The sequence below is a fragment of the Heloderma suspectum genome, chromosome 1 (genome assembly GCF_057233095.1).
Source record: "Heloderma suspectum isolate Gila_16-S chromosome 1, 16-S_ref, whole genome shotgun sequence".
Taxonomy (NCBI): domain Eukaryota; kingdom Metazoa; phylum Chordata; class Lepidosauria; order Squamata; family Helodermatidae; genus Heloderma; species Heloderma suspectum.
Window position 1 is genome coordinate 166,291,886 of NC_139458.1, and position 14,595 is coordinate 166,306,480.

General features: G+C 43.9%; 1 protein-coding gene across 1 annotated transcript in view; it reads right to left on the reverse strand.

Moving 5' to 3' along the window:
- Positions 1 to 14,595, reverse strand: part of LRP1B (LDL receptor related protein 1B) — a 1,474,154-nt gene that overhangs the window by 507,722 nt on the left and 951,837 nt on the right. Inside the window, exons 11-12 of the mRNA XM_084809602.1 lie at positions 11,623 to 11,766; positions 9,686 to 9,922 (exon numbers count right to left, since the gene is read on the reverse strand). Of these exons, the coding sequence (XP_084665728.1) occupies positions 9,686 to 9,922; positions 11,623 to 11,766 (381 nt within the window). The remainder of the gene's footprint in view (positions 1 to 9,685; positions 9,923 to 11,622; positions 11,767 to 14,595) is intronic.

Sequence of the window (14,595 nt, forward strand, 5' to 3'; positions counted from 1 at the left end):
TGTAATTTGATCAGTATCTTTCATCTTATGATGGGTCACCTCTCTGTTGGGCTCTGCTGCTTTCATTATTAGACAGCATAAAACTTGGAAGGAATCTTACGTGAAAATGTAAGAGTTCCATACAACTGTTCTTGAGACCACAGAAACATTTCTAGTAGTTTTTAGGGATGGCGGAGAATTTCTCCCCGAAACTTCGGGGGGCCGAGCGCCAACATGTTCGGCCCCCCGAACAAGTTTCGGGGAGAAATCCTCTGCACCCCCCCACCCCCCGCACCCCCCCCAGGACGGGACTTACCTTCGCCGAATGCCCCTCCCGGCGGCGGGTCCGGCCGGGGGTTCGGCGGGTGTTCGAGCGGGGCGGGAGCGGCAGCTGGTCTTTCGACTGGCTGCCGCCGCCGCCATTCCAAGAAAAGAAAAAAAAAACAAACGCCCCCGTGATAGGCTACGTGACGATTAACGTAGCCTATCACGGCTAGATTTGCAAAGTCAGCCGTGATAGGCTACGTTAATCGTCACGTAGCCTATCACGGGTGACTTTAAAAAAAAAAAAAAGCGCGTACGGATAATGGCGGCCCCCATAGGGAGCCACCATTCCTGTTCCTTATTTGGTCGCTGTAGTCTACGTAAACATTTACGTAGACTACAGCGACTAAATAAGGAACGCGAATGGCGGCTCCCTATGGGGGCCGCCATTAGTGTACGCATTTGTTTTTTTTTTTAAAGTCACCCGTGATAGGCTATGTGACGATTAACGTAGCCTATCACGGCTGACTTTGCAGATCTAGCCGTGATAGGCTACGTTAATCGTCACGTAGCCTATCACGGGGGCGTTTTTTTTTAAAAAAATGGAGTTTGCGGCCGGGTGAGGCGGGAAGCCTCCTCCCTGGCCTGAATTTCGGCCAGGCGAGGCGGGAAGCCTCCCCCCCGGCCTGAATTTTGGCCGGGGCGAGGCGGGAAGCCTCCCCCCCGGCCTGAACTTCGTGGGGGGAGCTGCGAAGCGCCTCCCCCCCACCGCGAACAAGCTTCGACGAAAGGTAAGTGCCTTTCGTCCACCCCTAGTAGTTTTACATGTGTCTTCCATTGCTAACAGATGTGAACATTATCCTACACATGTTCTCATTCATATTCTTCTTAATACACAGATATGTACACCTGAATATTTTTATAGTAATGCGGAGTCCTTAAATAAAGTATTCAAATGCAGTACTGTGTTTGTACCATCTTCAGCATCCCTACTGAGAAAAAATATTCAGAAAATTTAATAACTTCTATTCTTCTAATAGAAAATGAAAGGAAAAAGTTGGAGAATCTATGGCTACCCAAATCACAGCAAGTCTACTGGTTGAATTTAAAAACAAAACTCTTCTACTCCTTCCCTCTAATATCTTCACAATAATTATCTGGGCACAGCAGCTGTGGATAGAGCATGGATTAATGAAGCAGAGTGCAGATATGAGAACGATGTTACTTTAACGTTATAAGAGATTTCAGAAGAAGGAATGCCGCTATCACAGCAACAGAGGAAAAAGGCTTTGTAAATCAGGTGAGTATACTGCATTGCCTAGGTAACAGCCTCTTGATAATTATTTAGACCACAAAAGTATGAACCATTTAGAATCCTGTCAGTTTTAGATGTATTTAAGTTATATTCCTGGAAGCACCTGGAATGACCTTTTCAGAGATTTGAGTTCTGAGAGATGTCTCAGTCACCAGTGGCGACTTCTGGGCAGGGGGTTCACTGAACTTCCCCCTCAACCCAAACCATGTACACCTTTTTTTGTGTAATCACTGTTCTATTAGTTACTACATTAGGGATGGATGAAGTCCCTTACCTGGTCCCGCAGCTTTTTTCGGGTGGGGGGGAGGCACTCCGTTTCTCCCCCCGAAATTCTTGGCGGGTGGGGAGGCGCCCTGCCCCTCCCCACTGAAATTCTGGCTGGGGTGGAGGCGCCCCATCCCTCCCCGCCGAAATTCTGGCCAGGGGGGAGCACCCCGTCTCCCCGGCCGCAAAAGAAAAAAGTAAAGTAAAAAAAAAAAAAGTGATAGGCTACATAAAGATTTACGTAGCCTATCACAGCTTGATTTTCAAAGTCAGCCGTGATAGGCTACGTAAATCTTTACATAGCCTATCACTTCTTTTTTTTTACTTTACTTGGAAATGGCGGCGGTGGCAGCCGGTTGGAAGACCCGCCGCCACTGAAACGCCTCTGGGACCCGCCACTGCGAGGGACATTCGCACGACGTAAGTCCCATCCCGGGGGGGCGGGGGGTGTCGGGAGAATTTCCCCACCAATTTCAGGGGGCCAAATGCCAATGCCTCCCGGAGATTTGTGGAGAAATTCTCAGACATCCCTACTCCACATAGCCAAATTAAACATATGCATTGGGGAATCTGTTCCACAGATGATCTTGCATGTGCCCTGTGGTGCTAAAGAAATGAGTGGGCAGATTGGTATGACATTTCTTGAAGTGGAAAAGTCTTGCCAGATTACTTTTCCTGATAGTATTTGCATGGAGAAGTGATCTTGAATGAATCTTCAAGTGATGAGACTATTATTTACTGTGTCCACAAAAGCATTAGTTTATAAAGCTTTACTGTACATTACCAAGAGCTTTCTCCTTCTTAATCTTACCTAAATGGGAGGGGTGTGCATTCAGTTTGGACAATACTGAGCTAAACCAGGCCACCTTGGAGAGAGTCGAGGCTCTTTTAAGGTGTAGCAAATGTCCTCAGTGGCACCGCAAATTGAATTTTGCTGCTCCTGAATCCTCAGGGCTGCTGTGGAGCTTTGGGGGGGTCCCAGAAAACTCAAATAGACTCGAACTGTCTCTTTTAAAAACATTATGTTTTCCATAGCCATCCATATAAGGGCAGGGAGGAGGGAGTGTAGTGACTGCAAGCTCTAGCTTTTAACCAGGGAATAACTTTACTGGCTTTTACTTTTTTATTTCCAATCACAGAGTGCTTTTAGAAGGGCTGTAAGTATCATTTGAGGAAAAAACAAAAAGGAAAGCTTCAGACCGTTTTTCAGTCATCATAACTCCCTAACCCAAGATTTGGCAGGTTATTTGCTCATGGAAACCTGTACAATATGTGCTATTTTCATGCAAATTGATCCCAAGCCGTAAGAGGGAAAGCAAATCTTGCTAGGGATGGGGGAGAATTTCTCCCTGAAACTTCGGGGGGCCGAGTGCCAACGTGTTTGGTCCCCTGAAGTAGTTTCGGGGAGAAATTCTCCACGCCCCCCCACCCCCCGCAGCCCCCCCAGGACGGGACTTATCTTTCCCGAATGTCCCTCCCGGCGGCGGGTCCCGGCGGCGGTTCGTCAGGTCTTCGTCAGGGGCGGGGGTGGCAGCTGGTCTTTCGACCGGCTGCCGCCGCCGCCATTCCAATAAAAGTAAAAAAAAAAAACAACACCCCCGTGATAGGCTACGTGACGATTAACGTAGCCTATCACGGCTAGATTTGCAAAGTCAGCCGTGATAGGCTACGTAAATCGTCACGTAGCCTATAATGGGTTTTGTTTTTTACACTTTGTAATGGCGGCGGCGGCAGCCAGTTGGAAGACTGGCTGCCGCCCCCGCCCCCAACAAAAGGACAACGAACCGCCGCCGGGACCCGCCGCCGGGAGGGACATTCGCCAAAGGTAAGTCCCATCCTGGGGGTGGCGGGGGTGGTGGTGGAGAATTTCACCACCGATTTCAGGGGGCCGAATGCGTTGGCGCTCAGCCCCCCGAAGATTCGGGGAGAAATCCTCCACCATCCCTAATTCCAGCACAACTGGAAGCTGCAACCTGAAATAACAGAGCTGAACTTCTTTTTTTGTAGTGTAGATATCAGAAGAATAGTTACTTAAATACTATGTCAGATATGCACAAAGTACATTACACCACAAATCCACTAGTATTTTCTTTTTCCCTTCCAGCTCACCAAACACATTGGAAACAATTACTATCCTCAAGTGTTCTCAGAACACCAGACCTACAACCCAATCCTCTCCCAAAGATTATCTTAGGGAGCAATCCTATAGTCTCTAGACAGCATCTGAGAGGCCATGGGATATTTTGGATTCCCCAATCCAAGGTCAGGGAGAGCGCTCTGATCTCGAAGGGGGGAATCAGAGATCTGACCTCCCCCTTGCAGCCAGCGCAGAAAGAACTGTACTGGATGGCCTCTGAGGTCAGAAACTCAACCTTGGAGAGGGGGAAAGGGGAGTGTTCTGGTGGGAGGGGAGGAGACTGGAGAGGCCAGGATACAAGTTATCCTGAGCCTCAGCCAGCCTTCTTCCCTCCTCCTCTGAAATGCTGTAGCTAGATGGGCAAAAAAGCCCATCTAGCAAAAAATGCGGGGCCATAGGATGGGGCGGTGAAGATCACCTCGCCGCTCCTTCCACCCTGCATAGGATGCTTGTAAGCCTCCAAGTTTGGGGGCGTATGATCATCAAGGGCAGTGTGCAACCCAAATGATTGCAACTTTAATCTGCATAGCCCAATCATAGGGTAGTATCCAGTAGGGGCCGTGTGTACATGCACCCCTTCCAGAAAATCAGAAATGAGCATTTTTGCTGGTGTCAGTGCTTGCCCCCAGAAGCACTATATTAGGGCTGCGTGCATGCAGACTGGGGAGCGATGGGGCTGGCCGTGCACACATGGACCCTATTGGATACTATCCTTATGTATGTTTATGCAGAAGTAAAAACAGCAGAGAAACTACTCACAAGCATTATCCAAACACCAGACTTTCAGACTTCCTCTACTCACTCTCTTGCTTGTTTAGACAGAAGAAATCCTACAGGCTAAACATGCAACAAAATGTTCATGAAAAAAAAAGGATCAAGGCACAAAAATGGCCACAGTGTTGTAGTTTGATCAGCTCAGCCAGGGACATGAAGAACAGCAAATGAGATTAGCAAGCAAGGAATTCTGCTGTAACTTAAGTAGTAGAGCTTGAAATGCTTTTGTTTGGAATGTGTGTCTAGACATAATCTTCTGATCAGTGAAAGTGCTTGGAAGATTGACTGTGGCTGTCTCTATATTAACAGAAAATCCTGCAGCTTTACCAGAGCATTTTGCTTCTGTTTCTATGGCGCAATTAGGATTGGCTCCTTTAGATGACCAATGTAAGGTGGAATTGAAAACGCCCTTTCTCAGCAGCCTTACGGGACTTTCTATATTTTTCAATGAAATAGTACCATCTAGTGGCAGAATTGTCACAGTACACCAGCACTACATACTATGGAAATAACAGCGGCGGGGTGTGTGTGTGTGTGTGTTATATTCCAGTTTATCGCCAATCTTTTTTTTTAAGGTGGGATAACTGGGAAAAACTAGGGCTGTGCCAAAAATGTCTCCCACATGTTTTTCGACCATTCTCATTGAACTTGATAGAAGAGAAATTGCTTTTGAAAAGAAATTCAATACTGAAGAAATTTTGGAGACATTCTCAAGGGTTGGGTTTGGGTTTCTTGTGTTTCCCTTACTTAGGAGGTGGCTGAAGAATGAGCACATGGCCTGTCTTTCATTGTACATCTCTTTCATTGCCATCTCTTTCGCAGCCTGTAGCCTCTTCAGCTCCCTACATTTCAATTGGAGCCCAGTGGAAGGCATCATGAGCTAATTCCTCCCTTAGGGCTTTTTCAGATCATGAAGTGCAGTCAGCCTGGAAGGCTAGCTGTGAAGAGGTAAGCTCAAAAACACCACCCAAAGAAATTTAGCATAAATGATAGACTGTCCTGAGAATGACAGAGAACAAAGGAAGCCCCTTTCATGGGGGAAGAAAACTTTCTGGAAATTGGAGGACAGATTTTGGCAAAGCACTAACTCTACCTCATCCCTGGAGCTTGAGATAGCACCCCCCCCCACACACACACACACACACACATGTGCATTGTGGTGGATGCAAAAGGGGGTCCAGCCTGCCAATACAGTTGATGCTGTTGCAGCACGAAAACAACAGTTTTGTGTCGTGTCCGACTCTTCGTGACCCCATGGACCATAGCACGCCAGGCCTTCCTGTCCTGCGCTCTCTCCCGGAGCGTGCTCAAGTTCATATTCATTGCATCTGTGATGCTATCTAGCCAACTCATCCTCTGCCGTCCCCTTCTCCTTTTGCCTTCAGTCTTTCCCAGCATCAGGGTCTTTTCCACGGAGTTTTCTCTTCACATTAGGTGGCCAAAATATTGGAGCTTCAGCTTCATTATCTGTCCTTCCAATGAGCACTCAGGGTTGATTTCCTTTAGGATGGACTGATTTGACCTCCTTGCAGTCCAGGGCACTCGTAAGAGTCTTCTCCAGCACCACAGTTCGAAAGCATCAATTCTTTGGCGCTCAGCCTTCCTTATAGTCCAGCTCTCACAGCCATACATTACTACTGGGAAAACCATAGCTTTGATTAGATGGACCTTTGTCGGCAAGGTGATGTCTCTGCTTCTTACTATGCTGTCTAGGTTGGCCGTAGCTTTCCTCCCAAGGAGCAAGCGTCTTTTAATTTCATGGCTACAGTCACCGTCTGCGGTGATCTTGGAACCCAAGAAAGTAAAATCTGTCACTGCTTCCATTTCTTCCCCTTCTATATGCCAGGAAGTGATGGGGCCAGATGCCATGATCTTAGTTTTTTTAATGTTGAGTTTCAAACCAGCTTTTGCACTCTCCTCTTTCACCCTCAACAAGAGGCTCTTGAGATCCTCTTCACTTTCTGCCATTAGGGTGGTATCGTCTGCATATCGGAGGTTGTTGATAATTCTCCCAGCAATCTTAATTCCGACCTCTGATTCATCCAACCCGGCATTTCTCATGATGTACTCTGCATATAAGTTAAATAAGCAGGGTGACAATATGCAGCCTTGTCGTACTCCTTTCCCAATTTTGAACCACTTGGTTGTTCCATGTCTGGTTCTTACTGTTGCTTCTTGACCCTCGTACAGGTTTCTCAGGAGACAGGTAAGGTGGTCTGGTACTCCCATCACTTTAAGAATTTGCCACAGTGTGTTGTGATCCACACAATCAAAGGCTTTAGCGTAGTCAATGAAGCAGAAATAGACGTTTTTCTGGAATTCTCTTGCTTTCTCCATGATGCAGCGAATGTTGGCGATTTGATCTCTAGTTCCTCTGCCTCTTCTAAACCCAGCTTGTACTTCCGGTAGTTCTCGGTTCGCATACTGCTGAAGCCTAGCTTGTAGGATTTTGAGCATCACCTTGCTGGCATGTGAAATGAGCGCAATTGTGCGGTAGTTTGAACACTCTTTGGCGTTGCCCTTCTTTGGAATTGGAATGTAAACTGACCTTTTCCAGTCTTGTGGCCACTGTTGAGTGTTCCAGATTTGTTGGCATATTGAATGCAGCGCTTTAACAGCATCATCTTTTAGGATTTTAAATAGCTCGGCTGGAATACTGTCATCTCCGCTAGCTTTGTTGTTACTAATGCTTCCTAAGGCCCACTTGACTTCACTCTCGAGGATGTCCGGCTCAAGTTCAGTGACCGCACTATCATGGCTATCAGGGACATTCAGATCTTTCCTGTATAGTTCTTCTGTGTATTCTTGCCACCTCTTCTTAATCTCATCTGCTTCTGTTAGGTCGCTGCCTTCTTTGTCCTTTATCATGCCCGTCTTTGAACAAAACGTTCCCTTGAGATCTCCAATTTTCTTGAAGAGATCTCTAGTCTTTCCCATTCTGTTGTTTTCCTCGATTTCTTTGCATTGTTCATTTAAGAAGGCCTTCTTGTCTCTCCTTGCTATTCTCTGGAACTCTGCATTCAGTTGGGTATATCTTCCCCTTTCTCCCTTGCTTTTCACTTCCCTTCTTTTCTGAGCTACTTGTAAAGCCTCATCAGACAGCCACTTTGCTTTCTTGCATTTCTTTTTCTTTGGGATGGATTTCGTTGCTGCCTCCTGAACAATGTTACGGACCTCCGTCCATAGTTCCTCAGGCACTCTGTCTATCAGGTCTAATCCCTGAAATCTATTCCTCACCTCCACTGTATATTCATCAGGGATATGATTTAGGTCATACCTGAGTGGTTTAGTGGTTTTCCCGACGTTCTTCAATTTCAGCCGAAATTTTGCAAGAAGCAGCTCATGATCTGAGCCACAGTCAGCTCCAGGTCTTGTTTTTACTGACTGTATGGAGCTTCTCCATCTTTGGCTGCAAAGGACATAATCAATCTGATTTCGATATTGACCATCTGGTGATGTCCATGTGTAGAGTCGCCTCTTGTGCTGTTGGAAAAGAGTGTTTGCTATGATCAGCATGTTCTCTTGGCAAAACTCTATTAGCTTTTGTCCTGCTTCATTTTGTACACCAAGGCCATGCTTGCCTGTTATCCTGGTGATTTCTTGACTTCCTACTTTAGCATTCCAATCCCCTATGATGAAGAGGACATCTTTTTTTGGTGTTAGTTCTAGAAGGTGTTGTAGGTCTTCATAGAACCGATCAACCTCAGCTTCTTCGGCCTCAGTGGTTGGGGCATAGACTTGAATGACTGTGATGTTGAATGGTTTGCCTTGGATTTGTACTGAGATCATTCTATCATTTTTAAGATTGTACCCCAGTACTGCTTTTCCCACCCTTTTGTTGACTATGAGTGCTACTCCATTTCTTCTAAGGGATTCTTGCCCACAATAGTAGATATGATAGTCACCTGAATTAAATTCGCCCATGCCTGTCCATTTTAGTTCGCTGATTCCCAAGATGTCGATGTTCAATCTTGCCATCTCATGTTTGACCACCTCCAGCTTACCTTGATTCATTGATCTGACATTCCAGGTTCCTAAACAATATTGTTCTTTACAGCATCGGATTTTCTTTTCACCACCAGACACATCCACAGCTGAGTGTCCTTTTGGCTTTGGCCCAGCCGCTTCACTCTTTCTGGCGCTACTTGGAAATTCCCTCTGCTCTTCCCCAGTAGCATATTGGACACCTTCCGACCTGAGGGGCTCATCTTCCGGCATCATATCTTTTAGCCTTGTGATACGTTCCATGGGGTTTTCTTGGCAAGAATACTGGAGTGGGTTGCCATTTCCTTCTCCAGTGGACCACATTTTGTCAGAACTCTCTGCCATGACCTGTCCGTCTTGGGTGGCCCTGCACGGCATAGCTTATGGCTTCACTGAGTTACGCAAGCCCCTTCGCCACAACAAGGCAGTGATTTTTGCACATACGCAAATATGAGCATTGTTGCAATCACCATTTTATTTTGTAAAAATGGCGACTGCAAAGCTTGATGAGACTGCCAGGGTGAGTGTGGGCTGCTCGCCAAGCATGAGAGGGGCTCAAGCATGGTCTGGGGACCTGCAAGCAGGCAGGGGCTAGGAAGTTTCCTGGAAAACCCAGACAGGGTGTGTTCATACATCCCTAGTTGGGAAAAGCCTCTCTGAGGGTATTTTGGACATGCAGCGTATGCCAAAAACCAACAATACACTAAAGAGAAATAATTATACTAACTGTAAAAAGCACCATGCAACAGTGCTTTGGCAGCTATTGAAGGATTTTTGTGGAATAACAACATTATTTTTGAAACAATAAAAATACAAAACCCTAGCAAAATGTTTGGCCATTAAAGTAGGGGCTGCAAAGTGATTTAAAGTAAGGAAACAAAATTAAGTAGATGCTAAGTTCCTGCAAATGCTTGAGTGAAACTTTCCATTTCCTTCCCTCTAGTGAAATCCTTGCAAGCTCCACCTACCATCCTTTAAGATTGTCTCACGCTCTGAGCCATCAATTTTTTGACGTCCTATCAAGAAGCTTGTAGTATCAGCAAAGTATATGTAATTGGTCTCAGCATGAAAGTCCAGAGCTCGAGGATTGACCAGGTTTTCGATGGGGATCATATATTCATCAGCTACTTTGGTATTCAGGTCCATTCCCCGGATGATTCCCGGGCGGCCCTTCCCGTAAAACAGGAACAACTCATTCTTTGGTCCTGCATAAGAAAGATTACAAACATAAACCACCAATGCTGCCTAATTTCTTTACACTGAATACTGTCACTCTTTAATTAACTGGTACAATTAGTGGATTTTTAAAAATTCAATACCTAAAATTAAGCTCTCAAATACTCTGAATGTATCTAAACTCAAGATGACTGGTTAATTGCATTATCTTAATTAAAACACAAATTACTTCTGTGACTGAGTTATATCTAATTAATCACTGCCTTTTCTGTAACAATACATGTTTCAAAAACTGAATAGATCATAGGATAACATTATAGCGTGTGTAAAATGGGCCTTTATAATCTCACAAGCATTTTGCAATTCATTAGGATCTACTGACTGACATTAACTCTAACAATACTGTAAACTTCAGAAAATTGACGATACTATGCCAGATCTTTCCATTAAAGCTGGAGTCTGAAGAAAAGCAATGCAAAGAAAAGGATTATGCTTTCAATTATTTGAAACACAAATGATGTATTCTGTCAACATAAAATATATAATGTACAAATGCCAATCATAATGGTTGTTTGTTTGTTTGTTAAAACCTTGGCAATTTTTTAAGTCAGGGCCTTGAAAATAGTATGAAGGAATCCCTTTCTATATAGGGCACCCTTTATATAGATTCTGCCATTTGATTTTAGGACCTTCCACTTAACACCACTGAGGTGCAATCGTATGCTTGTTTAGGCTGAAAAAAATCCTACAGATTAAACATGCATAGGATTCCACCCTTCACATGTTTTTTTAGATCCAGTGTCAACTGCACTTATTAGGCTGTGGGATAGTCTTCACTGCTCACCTTTCAAAATACACTCTGAAACACAAGCAGCCAAACCTTGGGTATCTAAGAATGCCTTTGGGTTAAATTAATTGTGCAGCTTTCAGATTTTGGTTGTTGCAGTTTGTCTTTTGGTTCTTCTTACATAGGTTTCACTTTTCATAGCTTAATATCTTTAAATTCTGGTTTTAAAAATTGCCTTGAAGGTCATTGACAAAAATGCAGCACAAAAATGTTTACAGAATAAACATAAACAGACAAATATAACTACTGTGGACCACATCAAAAATTTGAGATAAGGAAAATACTTCTACAAAGTTACCTGAATGTTTTAATTTAGCAAAATATCAGGAATGTAAAACTACTGTTGTTGGCTCTGGATCAACATGATTCTGGCGAAACTCAAATGGACTGAAATAGCTTTCTATCATTTGCCTGGGCCAAATCCAGCTTACTTTAAATGGACAATATGTAAATCAAGAATCAAGAAGTACTTCGATATTTTAAGGTTACAAATTAATGATGGCCAAGAGCCCTTAATGTAGCTTGCGAAGGATTTTGTAGGATTAAGACAAAGACCATCACAATAGCACATTGTAGGAGGTAAGGATAACAAGAGACAGCAGAAGATTTCAAAGGGTTTTGCTGTTGTTGTTTAGAACATTTCTGTTACAAGACTAATCTATTCACTGCTATTTCTGCAGGTCCAAGACCCTGCCAAACAGATTAAAAGGAAATAAAAACGGCATGCGTGTAATATGGCAGGTGCATATTGCCAAGCACATTCTACCGACTAACAATTGAGGTTAGCGTGGCTGCTGCTGTTCTTGATCATGTTAATTAACACTCAGAATTCCACTCTGTAATATTAGCCGCTGGCAAAGTGTTTTATTTTAAATAACATACTTTTGCATGACCTGCCATCACTTCCCAAGACGAAGCCCATCCTGCAGCGACAAGTCCTGGTTTTATAGCTGATGCTGAGCAAACAGATGTGTGAGCATCCCCCCAGCATTCCATATGGGTCTAGTTCACATGCATGGCTCCTTACTGCAACAAATGAAAAACAGGAGGTTGGAAATCCTTTAAAAGCAAGGCTGTCATACACATCAGTACGGAAAGAGAGCTTAGGTAAAAGGGCAAACTTCAACACCACCACATCTTTCTTTCCCATACTCCCAGAAACAAAGAACTTAAGAATGGTGCTTAATAAAAGGCAAACAGCATGTACTCCACAAACAGTACAGGCTACATATTTGGACAGGACACACAATCTTTATGGTAGAGAAGGGGATGGAATGAGTACATACTACAGTGGGAAACTATGGCATTTTGACGAAGTATGCATGGAATGAACTCAGTTCTTCATTTATCCATGCATGTCAGTGTTATTAGCTAAATGAGATTTCTCCCTGCTATTATCACTACTACTGAAATCTTGTATAGTTGTGTGACTACTACAGGCACCTACTGTTCAATATCCATGTTGTCAGTGTTGCTACATACATAGTTCCCTATTATTATGTGTACACAAATTTTAGAGTGTTTAATTTTTTAAAATTAATCCCCCCGCCCCAAACTGACAGTTTCCTTGCTTGGATTTCCAGGATGCAACTTGGAGATGTGCTATGTCCCTTTAAAACTACATATCAAGCAATAAACATAGCAGCCTACCCAGTCCTTCCCTTTTCCTTCTTCTCTTACAACCCCTACATGTTGTGGTGAGTAAGACCCTAGATGTCCTACACAGCAGATATGGATGAAGGACAGGCAAGAGAACCAGGGAAGAAATGGGTGGGAGAAGTCCCAGCTGCATCCCCCACATAATATAGTTTAAAAGGGACAGAAACCCTACTCATTACTCTTCTGCTCATATAGCTCTTTTAAAGAAAAAAAATGTGGCAAACATTAGTAAGGTTTCCCGCTCTTTTGTATCATGGCTCTTCCATTTACTCTTCTTCTTTGAAGAATAAGCATTAACGCTCTGAGGATTAGTACAAAATTTCCCATTTGTGAATGTGTGTTTTAAAGGGCTTAACAGGCTTTTCTTTCCACCTCAAGGATATCTCTTCTGCAATAAAGCTGCCCTTCACAATTTACTTTGTTCTGATCTCACACGACAGATTCAGGATGTACCCTAGAAGAACCATAGCACTGTATGTGAAACTGCACCCATTGCTTAAAAATAATTATAACTTCCTGTACGGGGAATGTTAGGAAATATATTCCTTGTATAGGAATATATTTCCTGATATTAGGAATATTAATATTTCTTGACCTAAATGTAACATACATGTAGAAAGCCTGGTAATTAAGACTCCATTTAAATATTTAAATGGGAGCTATTTTTCCATGACAGTGTGGTGTAGTGGCAAGAGTGTTGGACTAGGAGCTGGGAGATCTGGGTTCTAGTCCCCACTCGGCCATGGAAGCTCACTGGGTGACTTTGGGCCAGTCACACACTCTCAGCCCAACCCACCTCACAGGGTTGTTGTTGTGAGGATAAAATGGAGAGGAGGAGGATAATGTAAGCCACCTTGGGTTCCTTGCAAGAGGAAAAAAGGTGGGGTATAAATGCAATAAATAAATAAATAAATAAATAAATGACATGGGTTCACCTCACAGCACTGCCCTAATGTTTTAATGCTGTCCATCATCTGAGCAGAGCAAATGGGGCCCTTACCACCTGATTGTCCCCTCCCTGATCCTAGAATAAAATAAAGTGAATTGACAATTGAGTGATATCCACTAGTAGCTCTGCTTTTGTAGGGATATCACCTTGCAAGAATCATACTCAATGTTATATTGTGTCTCTGAAAATTATCACAAATTCTTTGATTTATTGATCTATAAAGGAAGGTTTAGTGAGATCACAGAACCACAAACTACTGACTCACTACCATACCTTTCATTTCCATATGCAAAAAATCTGTACCACTCAATATTATGATTTAGCCCTTACTACTAAAAATGTCAAAATGGAAATAAAAGTCCTCCAGATCAACAGCAAGATGAAATTACCTAATATGGATGTTAATAATGGAAGGACATTTTGGAGTTTGTGTTCCAAAATAGTTCAAGATGCCGTTTTCCCCCCTCAGATCTTAGCTTCTTAGAGCACAATGTTATCGCCATTAGACAGTCTGTGAGGGGCCGTAAGATGCCAGGGATTTCTCCTTCTGAGGCTGCAGACAATGCTATGACCTTGGAGGGGGAAATCCAATTGAGGATTTTGCCTCTCCAAGCACCCCCACCCCTCCCAGCCACCACAGAAAGCTCCATGGTGGCTTCCTCTCCTGAGTTTGGTGTCACAACGTCAGGCGGAAAAGAAATGGGAGTGTTGAGGGTGGGCAAGTGGGCATGCAGGAGAGAGAGTATGGATCTGTCAGATGCACAAGCCTCTCAGCTCCTGTCCTTGCCCCTGATATTGCGTCACAGGGACAGGAGCAAAAAGCAGCCCTGTTGCTCATCCTGTTCTGCCAGCAAGAGTTGGATATCTGGAAATCTCCAGTATCAGAGGTTTCTGTCATTTGGATGGCAATCCCACAGAATTACACTCTAAAATGTCCAGATGTTCCATTTTAGAAACAGAAAGAATCGGTGAATGTCCTTTTTCCCAGTTTCATTTAGGGATGGGTCTCCACAACACAGACATAATAAAAATGGATTATTATTTGTTCAAATACTTTATATAGCCACATTTCAGAATTCTAGATATAGTCATCATAAGCACTGTCATCTATTCAGAGTTTCAGGTCAGAAAGACAATGGGAAACAAAGGCATCAGTTTGACAGGGAGGAATTTGGGGGGTGGGGGGTTGCACTAGAATCCAGGGCAGCTCCAAATTATCACTAGCTAGTTCAAGAAATCATGCAAAC